Source organism: Dama dama, chromosome 8 (assembly GCF_033118175.1).
Source record: "Dama dama isolate Ldn47 chromosome 8, ASM3311817v1, whole genome shotgun sequence".
Classification (NCBI taxonomy): Eukaryota; Metazoa; Chordata; class Mammalia; order Artiodactyla; family Cervidae; genus Dama; species Dama dama.
The window spans coordinates 28291255-28308397 of NC_083688.1; the positions used below are offsets into that span (position 1 = coordinate 28291255).

Below are 17143 nucleotides of genomic sequence, written 5' to 3' on the forward strand. Positions count from 1 at the left end.
TTGTTACAAAAACAGAAGCATTTTTATTTCAGTCCTGTTGATGGAGTGAGAGAGATGGAACACACAAAATGAGGGGAGGGGGTCTCTTTATTCATACACGACATCAGGACCAACTACAAGGAACAATACCCATTTCCATCCCTCCCCCCAACTCCTACGTGGGGTCCAAGGCCCGCTGAGATTAGATGGTACAAGAATTAAGACACTATTGGCACAGTACAATGGCCAATGCACCAAAAGATGGAGAAGAGAATTTCTCAGGGAGCATGGCCTGGGGCCTCAGCTGCTTCCCCAAAGGAGAGGGAATGAGAAAACTTTGGCTCAGCAGGAAGATGGTTGGCAAAAATCAGAGTTACCCTAGCTGGACTCTGCAGGACAGAAACTGTGGGCTGCAGGGAGTCAAGACGTTTATCCAGTCCATGCTGTTCTCTGCTTTCTCCAAGGCCTCTTCTCCTCAGGCTTGAGCTTAGTGAGAGCAGGCCTGGTTCTCCTCTTCATTTTTGAAAGCTGGGGAGTAAGTGCTCATTCTACTCTTCCTAAATCTAGGCTATTTCATTACTACTTTCTTGGCTCTAGAGAGACAGAAGCCAACTAATGAGGCCGGCTCCCTTTGTGAAAGTCGGCCTGAAAGAGCCCTTGGGTTGGCAAAACTGCCCCTGCAAAGGTTTTTCTGAGCCTGCCCCCTGTAACTCTCCCTAAATGTGTTCAGACTCACCTTCAACTGTGTAAGATGTGGACTGAAAATATTTGGTCTCTCTAGTTGGGTTGCAAATTCCATCTTTGATTGGAGATGGGGATTAGAGAGACAGTAGGTGATGGCAGGTGGAAGGACTGGGGAAAGCAAGGCAATTTAATTTACATTGGACTGCAGATTCAAACCTCTGGATTATGAATAGAGTCATTTAAAGATCCAGAGCAGAAAGGGAGATTCTCTGACACAGTACGAAAAAGTGAAAAATATTATAGGGACAATCTCGTAATTCCCATGGACCATAAGGGAATGTGTTCAAAACAAAAGAAACAAAAAACCCAGTAAGACTGACTGAGCAAGCAGAGTCCAGTCCTCTGTCTTAAATCTGAATAAAATTAACTCATTCAATTAATACTGCTTCAAGTACAATCAAGAAGACACTTGGAATTGTAGATTCACACCAAAGCAAAGAATAGGATCAAGAAGCCTATCATCGTAAGCCCAGATAACCTTCCTTTGAAAAGTCATCCAGAAAATGTCTCTGAGGACTTGAACTGAAGGTGACATTATCATCTCCTCTCAATACAATATCCTTCCAGGACAGCCTGGTGAATTAAGACGCCTGTTTTAAGTTTAGGAAAGTGAAGAAGGGAAGAGCACTGAGATTTGGAAAAGCTAGCAGCGAAAGCCAGAAGCAAGGTTTAAAGTCCTTGTGGCATCCAGAACTGGGGGTAGAAGTATGGAGAAGGGAAGGGAAACAGGTGGTGGATTCCTGCTGTCCTTTGGCTTCATATCCTTCCCCTGCCTCCCATTTCCCCCAACAGCTCACGCAGCTATTGGCCTCCTAGAGGGGACGTAATGCCCAGACCAACTTTTTATTGAGCTTATGCAGCTAACAGACTTGTAAACAGTGCCAACTGACAAAGGTTTGCTGAATATTACAGCTTGTGTCCACTAAACACATCTCTCTCTAAGATTAAAAACAAAAAACCAAAGTAAACAAATACTGAGAGAGAGGATGAAGTGACACATCTTGAGTCTTCCAGGAAGGCAAAATAAGAAAACGCCACATGGCTTGGTCCCAGGCGTTCACTGTGCCTAGAGCGCTGCTGCCGCCACCAGTCTCCCCTCCCTGCCAGTGGCTGGGTAGAGGTGAGGGAGAAGGGTCATTGTGGGCCTGCTGCAAATACAGCATTTGCTGGTGTTGACACCCTCCTTGGCTGTGGTGGCAGACTGCTGTGTCAGGAGCCCGTTTCCTGGGAGTAGCAGAGGGAGCCCAGGTCCTCAAGGCGGCCTGAGATGGCAGCTCATACACCTCAGCGGGGGTCCCGTGCCCCTTTTCTCCAGTGCAGTTCAGCATTGAGGTCGTCTATCCCCAGTCGGCGATAAAACCTGAGCTGTTTTCCTTGCAGGTTCCCCCTCCCTTCCCCAACTTGGGGGGAGTAATGGGAGGGGATGGGAGAGGATCACTGAGGGGGCAGGGGGATCCCCCGGGGATCAGTGACCTGACCCTCTTGCAGGTTCTTCACCAGTTGTGCAAGCCAGCGTTTGGTGGTGGTGTCATCTTTTAGCACCTGGGCGAAGGTCGTGTCCTTCAGCTGGTCAGGGAGGCACTGCCTGAGCGCTTCACGTGCCCTACATCAAAAACAAACAAACCGACCAGGGAGACCAAACAAATAAACCCACAGTGGGGGACAGGGAAGAGCCCTTTTCTTAGATATAAACATATAGAATCCTGGGAATCTATAGCTCTGTTAAGTACTTTAAGAAGCCATTAAAATTCTCTAAAGCTTATATTAGACATAGGCTTAGAGACCTCCAGGATCTGTTGTCTGTAAACATTTTCAGAATGTTTCCCCTACATTGAATTTTGTGACAAAGCAAAGAGAATAAAATGATGCAACAATTTACTTCAAACTGTTTTCTGATTTATTACAGTTGTTGAAATACTCATGTTAAAAATATATGGGTGACAGTAAACAAAACATTCTAATATCAGAACATTAAGAGGGGATATGACCTGATTCATAGTAGGATAAGTTAATGAACTTTTAACTCTAAACTGATATAAATTTGTGTCTTTCCAAAAACAGCTTCAGTTTTATGTTAAAACTCTTAAGAGATGAGCAGTAAAACTGTCGTAAAGTTATTATCAGATGAACTTTCAAATATTTCATTTTCTTTAAAATATTACCAGTAAAAGTCAAATCTGAAAACTCATAAAGTTAAATGTTAACTATAAGGCTTTTTTTCTTTTTTTAAAGTTATGGCTTTTGTACTTAGCCTAGTTTCTTTTACAGGAAGAGTTTTAAATAAACGTATTTTCAAACTTGGTGAAATCAGGAACCACTAAAGAACAGGAGAAAATGGTCAAAGAAATACTTAAGGCTTAAATAACCTCAGTGGCAGGAGTTCACATTAATCAAGTTATCCCCATTCCTAGGAACATAGAAATCATCCCATTATGTGGTTTAGCAGAATATGAGCAAGTGGCTTTCAGCATGAATTATGGATTTACAAAGCAAAAGGTCAAATTTTTCTAAAATGCACTGTATCTACAATGTATGATTTCTGGCAGAGAGAAATAGGGAGGTAAAATAATTAGCTCAAGGACTTTACAGGAATCAAGAGAACTAGAGATACAATTCAAGAGCCCTCTGGGCTTGTTCCTTTCTTAAGAGATCTTTGAAAATATACTTTTCTTTCTTATCGCCTAGAGTAGAACAGAAAGCTCAAACCACAGGAATAATGGATCGTAAGATTCACTGTCTGAACTCTTGGGAATATTACAGTAGGGTACAGAGTTTCGGTGGGGAGACAATACTCTGATGCATTTTTAAATTTAGCATTTCAGATTTTAAAAGAAATTAATCAAGATCTGTCTCAGACAAGCTCAATATAGTTTAATCCCTTCCCTGTCCTAAAGATATAGAAGCCATGACATGAGATGGGGCAAGACACTCATCAGAGTATTTCCCCAAAGTCCTATAAATTCTATAAATGTTTACCTGGGGTTATCTGAGAGTCGAAGGTAACATCTTACTACGTGCTTCAGCAAACGGGCAGAAGGTTCTTTGGATAGCTGCAGGACCATCTTACCCTGTTTCCCCCAAAACGAGGTGGGGTAGGAAAGAACATACAAAACACAAAATAATCCTAGTTGGTATCAGAGACCAGATATTGCAAGAACTGTTATACAAGGTTTCGTGGTGGTTGTTTCCTGTTGGGAGACTGAAGTAGCTCAGTGTCGACTGCAAAGGAACTAAGTTGTATGATCAGAAGCCCTGGCAGTCCAGTGGTTAAGAATCCTCCTTACAATGTAGGGGGACTCGGGTTCAATCCCTGGTTGGGGAACTAAGATCCCACATGTCCTGGGGCAACTAAGCCTACACAACTACTGAGCCTGTGCGCTCTAAAGCCCAGGTGTCACAACTAGAAAGAAGCCTACGCGCTGCAACAGAAGATCCCCCAAGCCACAGCTAAGACCCAACAGAGCTAAATTGATAAAATAAAAAAGGTAAAGGAAAGAACTCACCAAGATCATCGCAACATGGGAGAAACGCTCATATGTCTGACATATATAAGCCAAACCAGTGTCATCTAAGAGGATCTTCTGGAGGATAAATGTGGCAACCTGGGGTAAAACAAAATTAGAGTCTAAAACATTGCTCAGACTCGTCTTCCAACTGTCTACTCCTCTCCTAGGAATAACCATGAAGCAGAAAACTAAGAAAATGCCCTTGCATTCTAGATAACTTACTTATGACAACTTAGGCACAGTACAAAAAATATATATATATTACTATATTCAACATTATATGCCAGAATTTTTCCTAAAGCTGTAACATGCCTTATCTTATTTTCACAATAAATCTATGAGGTAGGTACCATTGTTATTTTACTTAAATAGAGTAGGTAATCATCAGAGTCTTAAAAACAGAGAGGTTTTCTTAGTTATTGAACACCTATGTGCCAGGGATAACTGTTAATTAATAACTTGCCAGGTTAAGATCCCAAGCAACAAAGTGACTAAATCAGAGTTGAGATCCAAACCTAGTTAAACACAGAGCCCCTCACTTTTCCATGGGCCAAGATGATTTCAGAAATGCAGCCATGCCTCATCTCTTCCAAATGAGTTAGGTAAGATTTTTCCTATTCTTTAAAGACCTTTAAGAAAATAAGATTTTTAAGCCTCCCTTCAAAAACTGTTCCAACAGTAATAAAGAAGACACTCAATTTAAGCTCAATTTAAGCTGATTAACTCTTACACAGATGGCATTAAGAAAGTTCTAATTCAAGTCAAATGATTATTATAATGATTCTCTTCCTTAGCTGCTCATCAGAATCAACTGTGGGAATTATTTGTTTTATTTTACTATTTTACTGGTGTATAACATTGCAGTTCGCTAAATAATGGCCCCCGAACATATCCAGGTAGTAATCACTAAACCCTGGGGATGCTACTTTCAGAAGGCAAAAGGTACTTTGCAGATGTGATTGTTAAGAATCTTGTGGGGGATTAACATCTTGGATGATCCAGGTGGGCCCTAAAGGTTATTATCACAAGGTTTCTTATAAAAGGGAAGTGGAGGGAGATGTGACCATAGAGAAGGTGATGTGACAGATTCAGAGATTTGAACATGCTACACTGCTGGCTGTCAAGATGGAAGAGGGAGGAACAGCCAAAATACGCAATTCTAAAAGCTGAAAAAGGCAATTCACCTGCCAGTGCAGGAGACATGGGTTTGATCCCTGATCTGGGAAGATCCCACATTTCTCAGAGCAACTGGGCCCATGTACCACTACTGAGCCTGTGCTCTAGAGCCCAGGAGCCTCAACTATGGAAGCCTAAGCCTAGAGTCTGTGCTCTGCAACAAGAGAAACCACTGCAATGAGAAGCCTGCCCACTACAACTAGAGCGGAGTCCCCGTTTGTTGCAATTAGAGAAAGCCCATGTGCAGCAACAAAGACACAGCACAGCCAAAAATAAATAACATTATATATATATATATATATAAATGAAAAGAAAGCTGAAAAAAAAGCAAGGGAAGAGATTCACTCCTAGAGTCTCCAGAGGCAATGCCATGCTTATGGGCACCCTGACTTAAGCTGGTTAAACTGATTTATGGTTTCTGGTTCCAGAACCATAAGAGAATAAACTGGTGGTGTTTTAAGCCACCAAGCTCGTGGCAATCTTTTATAGCACCAGTAAGAATATCAAACAAACATATACACAGTAAAATGTGTTAAGTGTACTAATCTTAAGTGTATTTTGACTTTTACCTGTTCCACATCTGTGAACCACAACCAGACTAAAATACAGAACATTATACAATACTATAAGCTGACTCATTAGAAAAGACCCTGATGCTGAGAAAGATTGAAGGCAGGAGGAAAAGGGGATGACAGAGGATGAGATGGTTGGATGGCATCACCGACTTAATGGACATGAGTTTGAGCAAGCTCTGGGAGATGGTGATGGTCAGGGAAGCCTGGAGTGCTGCAGTCCATGGAGTTGCAAAGAGTCAGACACAACTGAGTGACTGAACAACAATATAAACAGATAACCAACAAGGACCAATTGTATAGCATAGGGAACTATACTCAGTATCTTGTAATAATCTACAGTGGAAGAGAATATATATCTATATATTCTATATATATATATACGAAAAAAGAATATTTATCTATATATGAATCACTCTGCTATATACCTGAAATTAACACAATATTGTATAAGTCAACTATAAACTATACTTCAATAAAAATAAAATAAAAATTTTAAATATAGAACATTTTCAGCACCCCAGAAGATTCCCTTGTGCCTTCTCCCAGTCATATCCTTCCCTGAGAGGGAGTCACTACTCTGCTTTATCCTCACTGACTGGTTCTGACCACTCTGGAATTTCACATACATGGTCATACAGTATGAACTCATATGTGCCTGGCTTCTTTCATCTGACGTAATATCATCTATGCTGCCTATTATCAGCAGTCCATTCTTCTTAACTACTGTGTAGCTTATTTTGTAAATACACTACAGTTTATCTTCCATGAGCAGAAGTGACATAAACACTCCTATACATGTTCTAATGCCCATAAGGGCTCATTTTTGGCGGGTGTGTGTGTGCCATGTGACTTGTCGGACCTTAGTTTCTCGACCAGGGATCGAATCTGGGCCCTTGGCAGTGAAAGCATGGAGTCCTAACCTCCAGGGAATTCTGTAGAGCTCATTTTTCTTGGGTATATATGCAGAAGGGGGACTGCTGAGTCATAGGGTAGACATGTTTATAGTGGGTACCACTGAACAGCTTTCCAGAATAACATACTATACACTTACCCAGAGGGATTTAAAAAAACAAAAAACAAAACCACACAAATGTCCATATTTTATCACCCTGGACAATGGTTCAGTAGGTCAGAGACGGAACCTGGACACTGATGTTTTTAGAACACTTGACAGGTGATCATGTCACATAGCCTTGATTGAGAACCTCTGTTTTACCTGGTGCCGACTATAGCAAGGCCTGAAACTCAGGATTTGTACATGAAAACTGAACACAACAAGGTCTTTGCTTGCCAAAGACGTTGGAGCAAAAGAAGACAGACATGCCAGGAACTGACTATAAACCATGTAATAAGGCAGGACAGGAGAAGCATTCTAGTTGAAGTGTAAAGGTCAAAGGGAACTTCTAAACATCAAGGATGAATTAATTTTAGTAATGGGGAAGGAATGAAAACAGGGGAGGGATCATTAGGATGGGGGCTCCTGGAAGAAATGTCACAAAAGAAGAAATGAATCTTTTTCTGTCCCAGCCATAAGAAGCCAACTTGAACAATACCTATTCACAGGCAACTATGAATTTAAAAACAACAGAATTCAGTTGTACCCATTCCAATCGTGTCCCAGAAATCCACTGAAATTAACAAAATAATAAAATTAAGGAAGAAATGAGAAAAGAAAAGCATGAACACAGATCACATGTCACTTATCCTTTGTGTGTTTAGTAGAAAGTTGAAGACAGAGGTATAAATCCTCCCTAAAACACACACCCTAAACTGGCAGGCTGGGTGGAAAAGTATTCAGAGGCAAAACACTTGACTTAAAAACTGCCAACTTCAGCTCATAACATCTCTCTTTCCATCCATTATTTTTAAACAAACAGCAATCCTGGATAGAAAGACTCCCACAGGGAAACCCTTATAGAGACATAACCCAAGAAACAGTAGCAAGTAATACTTATCTGCATTTTCAAGGAAACTGAGCAAATATGAACTCTAAAAAACATTTTTAAAAAGTTCAAAGAAAATACAAAATTCAGAGAAGAGCTGAAACAACAAGAGAAGTGAGAAGCAGAGACTAGAGGAAAAAAATTAATACAAAATTAAACTGCTACATGTATACATAAAATATTTATAGAAAGATTCTACAAGAAAGTAATAATACTGGTTACTACCGAGAAGAACTGAGAGGTAAGGTAGAAGACTTACATTAATTTGCTTGTATACCCATTTGTAGTAGCATATGAATTATTACTTTATTTGTATTGCATATTCACAACAAACTTTAAATCATTACATCTGCTTACATCCAACTCAGCAATGACTTACCTAATTAAAAATTAAAGTAAAAAAAAAAAACTAAAGTGACTAGTCAATGTGACTAGATATACTTTAGAAGCAGAGGTTAGATATTGCTAAAAATAGCAACATGGAAAAGTAGCCTTGAGAAAAATCACATTATATGAAATTAAAGATAGAAAGTAATCAGAGGGTGAGAAGAGACATATGAAAAATAGACAATACAGCATAACCGATGTTGCTTAAGCAAGAGGCCAAAACAAACGGGAAACTATAAAAATTAACGACAACAGAAAAGACACAATGAGTAGGCTCGTTCAGAAAAAAATCTGACAAGGAAAATATTAGGCTGACTCAAGATTTCACTACAACATTCAGTACCAGAAGACAACATGGCTATGATAATGGAGTTCTGAGAGGGAAAACAGAGGTGAGAATTCTATAACTAGTTACATTATCATCCATGGTTAAAGTACAAAGCAGGCATAAGCTCAAGTATATATCTACATACTTGATTATGTATAAAAAATGTCTGGAAAAATATACCTGTGGAGTCATAAGGGGGTTCAGATAAAAGGGAGAAATTTAATGTTCAACTTTATATTCTTCTGATGGTTCTAGGTTCTTAAATCATCATTATATAACAATTTTTATTCAAAAGAGAAAAAAACATTCACGGGAAGTTTCAAAAACCTGAAGGGAGGCAGAAAAAGATAACTCAAACATGAAGAAGTAGTCCAACAGTCAACACAAAGTAGAATCTAATTAAGATAAAAACACACACCGTTTTAGAAAGTTCACTTCCAGATTCCATAATTCGCAAACACAAAGGGATAATTTCTGTTGTCAATAGAAAGTTGATTACTTCCTGCTCATCTGTTTTCACCAGAGCCCCTAAAGAAAATACGGACAAACGAAATTATTTCAGAGTCAGGGTTTCCAACTAAAATTGTTCATCCATCTAATTGTGGAACTTAAATAACATACAACACAAACTGTGGTTTATATGTCAGAGAATCAGATTCAAACCCTGGCTTAAAAAAAAAAAGGAGCAAGAAAAGCACAGGTTGACTGTCAATACTAAAAGATCAGGTACAAAGTTTGGTCCATCACATAATTAGCATCAGTTTAGCTACTTAAATAATTGTTCTATCACTTTGGTAGACAATCACACAATAATATCACCATCTCTTCTCCATGTACTTTAGGTAAGAGAGAAGAATTCTTGTTGTCACTGTTGTTTTAGTTTTTTAATCATGTTGGACTCTGCGACCCCATGGACTATAGCCCACCAGGCTCCTCTGTCCATGGGATTTCCCAGGCAAGAATACTGGAGTGGGTTGCCACTTCCTTCTCCAGGGGATCTTCCTGATCCAGGGATCACATCTGCATCTCCTGCATTGGCAGGTGGATTCTATGTCCCTGAGCCACCATTCTTCAGGCAAGAAAACTGTAGTGGGTTGTTATTCCCTTCTCCAGGGGATCTTTCCACCCCAGGGATCAAATCCAGGTCTCCTGCATTGCAGGCAGATTCTTTACAGTCTGAGCCACCAGGGAAGCCCCAGTGAGAAAAGTTCTACATCTGTATTAAAGCATACTCTCAGGTACAAAGAAACAGTGCCGTCTAAATCCTACTCACAACAGGTATAAACAAACATGACTTCCTGGTTATTTAACTGCCCCTCTTTCCCCAAAAAGCAAAACACTGTAGGGCATACCTAAACAAGAAACACAAACCTAGATTCTAATTCTGGTTCCACCAAAGTTTGATAAAGTTACCTTCACTTTGCAAACCTCTGCTATTTTAATAAAATAAGAGCTAGACAAACAGTTTTCAAAATTATCCCAATTCTACTACTCTGTTGGTTTCTAAACTGACACCACTGACCAGGTGACAGACACAGTTCAGTGATATCCTCTCCATTCCGTATACAGGGAGGCAAAGTCCCATTAAACAAATGACTGTTTCCTGAGTGGTCCAATGCTTCGCTAGCTTTTATATCAAAGGCCTTAATCAAAGGCCTGTAATAACAAAAGTCAATTACTTCAGAAGAGAGTGGTATCATTTGCTTCAACCAGAACTGGTAATCTACAAATACTACATCTTTAAACAGCACAAACCATAACTGACATGGCTTACAACAGACGTCAAATTATTATCTCATTTAGACTTTTTACATGTGGGTCTAAAATCCATCTTGAATTAATTTTGTATAGAGTACAAGATAAGGGTCATGGTTCATTACTTTACATACGAATATCCAATTGTTCTACCACCATTTATTGAAAAGACTATCCTTTCTTCACTAAATTCTCTTTGTGCCTTTGTCAAAAATCCAATTGACCTTATTTGTGTGGGTCTATTTCTGTACTCTCCACTCTGCTCTATTAAGTCCATATTTTCTCCAACACCACAGTATCTTGACTTTTGTAGTTTTCCAGTAGATCTGGAAATCAGGTAGACTGTATCTTCCAACTTTATATCCTTTCTTTTAAAAAATGGATATTCTAGTTCATTTGCCTTTTCAGATATAATCTTAGGATCACCAAGGGCTTCCCTTGTGGCTCAGCTGGTAAAGAATCTGCCTGCAGTGCGGGAGACCTGGGTTCAATCCCTGGGTTGGAAAAATCTCCTGGAGAAGGGAAAGGCTAACCACTCCAGTATTCAGCCTGGAGAATTCCATGGCTCACAAAGAGTCGGACACGACTGAGAGACTTTCACTAGGATCACCAATTTCTATTAAAAACTTCTACTGGAATTTTGTTAGAATTGCTCTAAAACTATACATCGTTTGTGGGGAGAATGACATCATAACATTGAATCATTGATATACCAATTGATAAACATGGTTTATCTCTGCATTTATTTAGGTTTTCTTCGATTTCTTTTATCATTGCTTTATAGTTTGTAACTATAGACTTTGCACATATTTTGTAAAATTTACACCCAAGTTTTTCAAATATTTTGGTAAAATTCCTATTTAGCTCAAGCATACCAAAATATGACTAAGTTTTGTGTACTAACTCTGTATCCTACAACCTTATTAAGTTAACCAGTTCTAGTAGCTTTTTTCTATTGATTCTTCAATACAGGTTGTCTGTGCATAGACATTCTTTATTTTTTCTTCTTTTAAAAAAATTTTAACTGAAATACAGCTGCTATACAATAATACTATATACCATATTGTCTCGAGTTTCTGCATCTATGTTCATGAAGGATACTGGCCTACAGTCTTCTGTTTTTTATTATCAGAGTATTGCTGGCTTCATCAAGAGTTGAGAAGTCCCCTCTGCATGTTCTGGAAAAGTCTTACACATTTTCTTTTTTAATGCACTTTAGCAGACTGTATTTTTCAAAGAATTTGTCATTTCACCTAGGTGGTCAAATTTATGGACAGAGAGTTATTAGCAGTATTATCTTATTATCCTTTTGTCTGAGGAGTCTTACACATGTACCCCCTTTCATTTATCACATTTGCAATTTGTGTCTTCTTTTTTTTTCTAGTTTGTCTGGTTAGAGGTTTATTAATTTGTTTTTTTCAACAAAAAATTGGGGATGGATGAAATGGGTGAAGGTGGTCAGAAGGTATAAACTTCCAGTTACAGGGTAAGTAAGATCCAGAGATATAATGTATAGCATGGTGACTACAGTAACAATACTGTAGTGTATGTCTGAAGGCTGCTAAGAGAAATCTTAAGTTAGTGATCTTAAAAGTTCTTATCACAAGGGAAAAAAAAGTGTAACTATGTGATGATGGATGTTAACTAAACTTACTATAGTGGTCACTTTGCAGTATATACATATACCAAATCATTATGTTGTATACCAAAAACTAATACAGTGTTTTTGTCATGTCTCAGTAAAAAAAAAACCTGCCATTGGTTTCACTGATTTCATCTATTGATTTTCTGTTCCCATTTTTATTGATATCTAGTCTTTATTATTTCCTTCCTTCCTTTTTTTTGCTCTGGTTAAATTTGCTCCTTTTTCTAATTTCTTAAAGAAAAGCTTAGCTCACTGACTGAAGACCTCTTTCTTTTTTTAATTATACAAATTATAAGAAATTATACAAATTTAATTATACATTTAATTATACAAATTTTCCTCTAAGCTCTGGTTTAATTGGATCCTACAAATTTTGATATGCTGTATTTTTATTTTTACTCAGTTTCAGGTATTTTCTAATTTATGCTATATATCACTTCATTTATATTCAAACTGATCTGATAAGCCTTGAACTGTAGGAAAGAGTCTAGGCCCAAACATTCACCTTCTGCTGTTCTTTCAAATGACTTGGGAGAAACTGAGTTTCTAAAAATATATGCAAGGGGAGACAACTACCTTAATACCATCCAACTATTTTTTTTCACACCTCCCCACTATCAACCTTTATCTTAACATAAATGTATCATCCAATGATAGCAGTAGGATGATCTGAATTAGAACAATGAACATAAATGTTTCCTCTGGCTAGAATCATGCTGATGTTTCAAAGCCTACATGAGAAGTTTTTATATCTTAAAGCAGAAAAGAATATACTGGGAAAAAAGTTTCTTATTAGAGGACTTCTCAGGAGAAGATGTATAAAACCATAACATGCGTAAGAGCTACTCCTTATAAGTAGAATAAAATATTTCTGAGAAACACCAAACTTTCAAATTTTACTTCCTGATTCATGGTTTACAATTATATGGATGAAACACATCTGAATATAAAAATAATAATTTAACTCCTTTCTGAAGAACCGGCAAGATGGCGGAAGCGGAACAGAAGAAGCAGCGGACCTTCCGTAAGGTCACCTACCGCAGCATAGACCTCGACCAGCTGCTGGACATGTCCTATGAGCAACTGAAGCAGCTATACAGTGCGCGCCGGCGACAGTGGCCGAACCGCGGCCTGCGGAGGAAGCAGCACTCGCTGCTGAAGCGGCTGCGCAAGGCCGAGAAAGATGCACCGCCCATGGAGAAGCCCGAGGTGGTGAACATGCCCCTGTGCGACATGATCATTCTGCCCGAAATGGTGGGCAGCATGGTGGGCCTCTACAACGGCAAGACCTTCAACCAGGTGGAAATCAAGCCTGAGATGATCGGCCACTACCTAGGCGAGTTCTCCATCAACTACAAGCCAGTGAAACACCGCCGGCCCAGTATAGGGGCTACCCATTCCTCACGCTTCATCCCCCTCAAGTAACCTGCTGACCAATAAAAGCAGAGATTTCTCTAAATAATAATAATTTAACAAAACAAAGTTTCTATAATTGATGTTCTTATTATTTGGTTATTATGTTAAGCAAAAACTATGAGGAAAAAAACACTGAAAAAAGGAAGGGCAATTTAAGAAAGAAATTTTCTTGCATGTATTTACATTTCACAAATCTACAGATTTTAGTATCTAGGAGTATGAGATCTGAAATAGCTAATATATAATTTTCTTGAGTAAAAAATATTTTAGATACATGTCCAATAATAAATGTATATGAAAACATTAACTTTAACATGCAAAAATTCAACAAGGTAAAACAGAAGGTAAATCCCTGGGATTATGGGAGAACAGCCTAAAAGTGAGAGAGATGAAAAATCAAACCAAAATAACAAACTCAAACTCTTATTCCTGTAATAATATTCTTTGTTGATTAATGCTCTTTTACTTTACTTTTCCTACAATTAATAAACATTTCTACATATGCACTGAATTTAATCCGAGATATTGGGCCTCATAGCCTTACTAACACTCAGGATGGTACTTGGTAGGAGCAACCATGTTCCTGATATTCATTTATTAGTAAAAACTGTTTTATTAGACTCAACCCCAAAGACAAAAATAAACAATAGGTGAACAAAAGCTATAAAAGACCAGACAAAATACCTAAGCCAAGACCACTATTATGAATGATGATGATGATTCCAGGCTTGCAGAATGATCCTAATAACTTACCAATAACTCCAAGACTGGTTAGCCGAAGATACTCAAAGGGTCGTGTTTTGCTGACAGTGTGCAAAAAGGGATACAAAAAAAGTGGGATGTGTGCTGCAAGAAATGCTGACCTGAAAGAAAAAAAGAATTGCATTCAGAGCCTAGAGTTAATTTCTAAGGATTCTGAACATTCAAATTTCCAGGTGGTTTTAATTTTGTAAGGCTTTTAACATTGCTTGACCGAGGAATCTCTAGGGAAGACTGTTACTGGTCTTTAATCTAGCCCAGTGGTTCTCAGCTGGGGTGATTTTGACCTCTTGGGGCATGTGGTAGTATCTGGAGATATTTTTAGTTGTCACAGCTGAAGTGACTGACATCCACTGGGCAGAAGCTGGGATGCTGCTAAAAATCTTACAGTGCACAGGACAGTCCCCTGTCTTCCCCCTCCTCCTACCACAAAGATTTAATCCAGCCCAAAATGTCAACAGTGTCAAGGCTGAGAAACCCTAGCCTAGACCAATAGTTAAAAGAACACAAAATTTCCCCTGAAACCAGTACCAAGTATTTAAAAACTGATAAAATATCCAACTGCAAATTTTAAAAATAGGTCATAAAATGTACTTAAATGCACAAGAGATTCTCCTATATGTCTTCTCTCACCTAATTTATGACTGAATAACAATATTAATAATATTCACAGGTACAAGCTGACAAAACCTTATAAACCAAGACAACAAAATAAAGCAGCCACTATCAAGGTTTATCTGGTACACTTAAATACACTTCTTTGTTAGAGCTTTCAGATAAACCAAGTATCCTAAAAACACTTTAATCTGTGGCTAGTATGTTTAACAACTAACATGGAATCAGTCTATTACTTTATATAATTTATAACAGTTACACCTTACAGGAGAGCCAATACCCCAAAATTTTAACCAAATACTATTGTATTTTTCTTAAGTACTTAAAAGTAATTCTCTCTTTTTTTTTAAATAATTTTTACAACTCATTTAATGGCAACTGGTAATCATCAAACTAGCAATGGTTATCTTCAAAAATTATCACACTAGCTGTGCTACCATTTCTCAAGGTTGATCAGATACCTAGAGTCACAAACAATTCCCACACAAGATATGTCATGTAAATCAGACTTGGTTTATCACCAGCATTTATAAAACCAGACCTAGGCAAAGAACTAGGTCTGGGGACACATGCATGGTCTTAATATAGCGAATGTTTAGCCTGCCCTGATTATTACAAAATCAGAACAGCGAGAATATTCGCAGAAAAGTAATTTTCCTATCAAAGTTTCTAACATTCCAAAAGGTCAGTGCCAATCCAGCACTCAGATTTTATAAGGAAAACTAGACAAAGAGAGGAAAGGCTTTAATAAGATGACTATTAAGCACCTTGAGGCCATAAAAGCCACAAAGCAGATTTCTGAACAGAATCTCCCCTTTCTTAGTCAGATAGATATAGCAGTAAGGGGAAAATTTCTCAACTTGCACATCAATTCTCATTTATGACAGAGGTTGACTAGAATCCTGTTTTCAAAAAGTTCTGAAGCCAAATCTGGCTTACTATGTGAGAAAAAGTGCTGAGTATAGACACTTGCTGAATTCCTACTAAATACCATGCACTGTGCCTCATGCATGGCACAGTGATGCCTACCAGGATTCAGGAGCAAGAAGTAGCTATATACCTGACTTTTCCTGAGAGGTGATCACCACTCCTTTCAAGTTCCTTGCTACCAACAGTTAAAAAGTAAATGAGACAATGCAGTATTATTCAGCCTTAAAAAGGAAGGAAATTCTGACATATCCAACAGTATTGATGAACCTTGAGGACATTATGTTAAGTGAAATACACCAATCACAAGAAGGCAAATACTATGTAACTCCATTTATAATGAGGCACTCAGAATAGTCAAAATCACAGACAGAAAGCACAACAGTAGTTGCCAGGAGCTAGGGGACAGGGGATGGGAAGTTATTGTTTAATGGGTACAGAGCTTCAGTTTTACAGGATGAATAGAATTATAGAAATGGATGCTGGTGACAGTGGCACATTATGAATGTATTTAACACTACTGAACTGAACACTTAAAATCGGGACTTCCCTAGTGGTCCAGTGGTTAAGAATCTGCCTTGCAATGTAGGGGATGTGGGTTCAATCCCTGGTTGGGGAACTAAGATACCACATGCTGCAGGACAACTGGGCTCATATGCCACAACTAGAGAGAAGCCTGCATGCCACAATGAAAATCTTACATGTTGCAACTAAACACAACACAGCCAAAAATAAATGAGTAAATAAAATAAAATGGTTCAAATGATATATTTTATGCTATTTATATTTTACCACAATTTAAAAAGGCAAAAAAAATCAATTATAAAAGAACATGTTACTGTGGTTAACTCATGTTGATGTTTGGCAGAAACCAACACAATACTCTAAAGCAATTATCCTTCAATTTAAAAAAACAAAAAAATACCCCACAACATGTTAAACAGTACCATATTGCCACTACACCAAAATTTGGTGAAATTAGAGACCAGAAATTCTCCAGGAATAAAAAACTAGGAGTCCTGAAGACCCACACCCACACAGGTGCGCCCTCCTGCAAGCCCCTCCTCTCATCGTTCAGAAGTAGTTCAGGACCACATTCAATCAAAGCTCTACCCACACACCCATCCAAAGTATTTACCTGGTTTCTGGATGTGATGCCACACATTGCAATAATGCTAGAGCATTGCAAACTCTGTTAGATTGGTGTGCTGTCAAGGTGGGTGGGTTGATAGATGGATATATATTTACAATTTCCTAAAAAACGGAAATCAACACCATATGAGCATGTAATAACTTTAATTCCCATGGTATGAAAGCAAACAATTTTAATTCTGCATACCCCATAAGAACAGAACCATCAAGAGGAGGCAGAAATAAACAATATTCCT

At 38.3% G+C, this 17143-nt stretch overlaps 2 protein-coding genes and 1 non-coding gene across 3 annotated transcripts in view; 1 reads left to right on the forward strand and 2 right to left on the reverse strand.

The window, feature by feature from the left end:
• CNOT9 (CCR4-NOT transcription complex subunit 9) overlaps nucleotides 1–17143 on the reverse strand; it is a 30617-nt gene continuing 13474 nt past the window's right edge. Inside the window, exons 3-8 of the mRNA XM_061148753.1 lie at nucleotides 16894–17009; nucleotides 14208–14317; nucleotides 9057–9166; nucleotides 4227–4325; nucleotides 3700–3791; nucleotides 1–2326 (exon numbers count right to left, since the gene is read on the reverse strand). Of these exons, the coding sequence (XP_061004736.1) occupies nucleotides 2158–2326; nucleotides 3700–3791; nucleotides 4227–4325; nucleotides 9057–9166; nucleotides 14208–14317; nucleotides 16894–17009 (696 nt within the window). The 3' untranslated portion in view covers nucleotides 1–2157. The remainder of the gene's footprint in view (nucleotides 2327–3699; nucleotides 3792–4226; nucleotides 4326–9056; nucleotides 9167–14207; nucleotides 14318–16893; nucleotides 17010–17143) is intronic.
• On the forward strand, nucleotides 11789–14195 carry LOC133060873 (small ribosomal subunit protein uS19-like). The gene has a single exon (XM_061148754.1). It carries the CDS (start codon nucleotides 13026–13028, stop codon nucleotides 13461–13463), a length of 438 nt encoding a protein of 145 aa, XP_061004737.1. The 5' UTR covers nucleotides 11789–13025; the 3' UTR covers nucleotides 13464–14195.
• LOC133061056 (small nucleolar RNA SNORA72) lies at nucleotides 15341–15472 on the reverse strand. Its single transcript, XR_009693894.1, has one exon. It is a non-coding gene; the product is annotated as a small nucleolar RNA SNORA72 (small nucleolar RNA).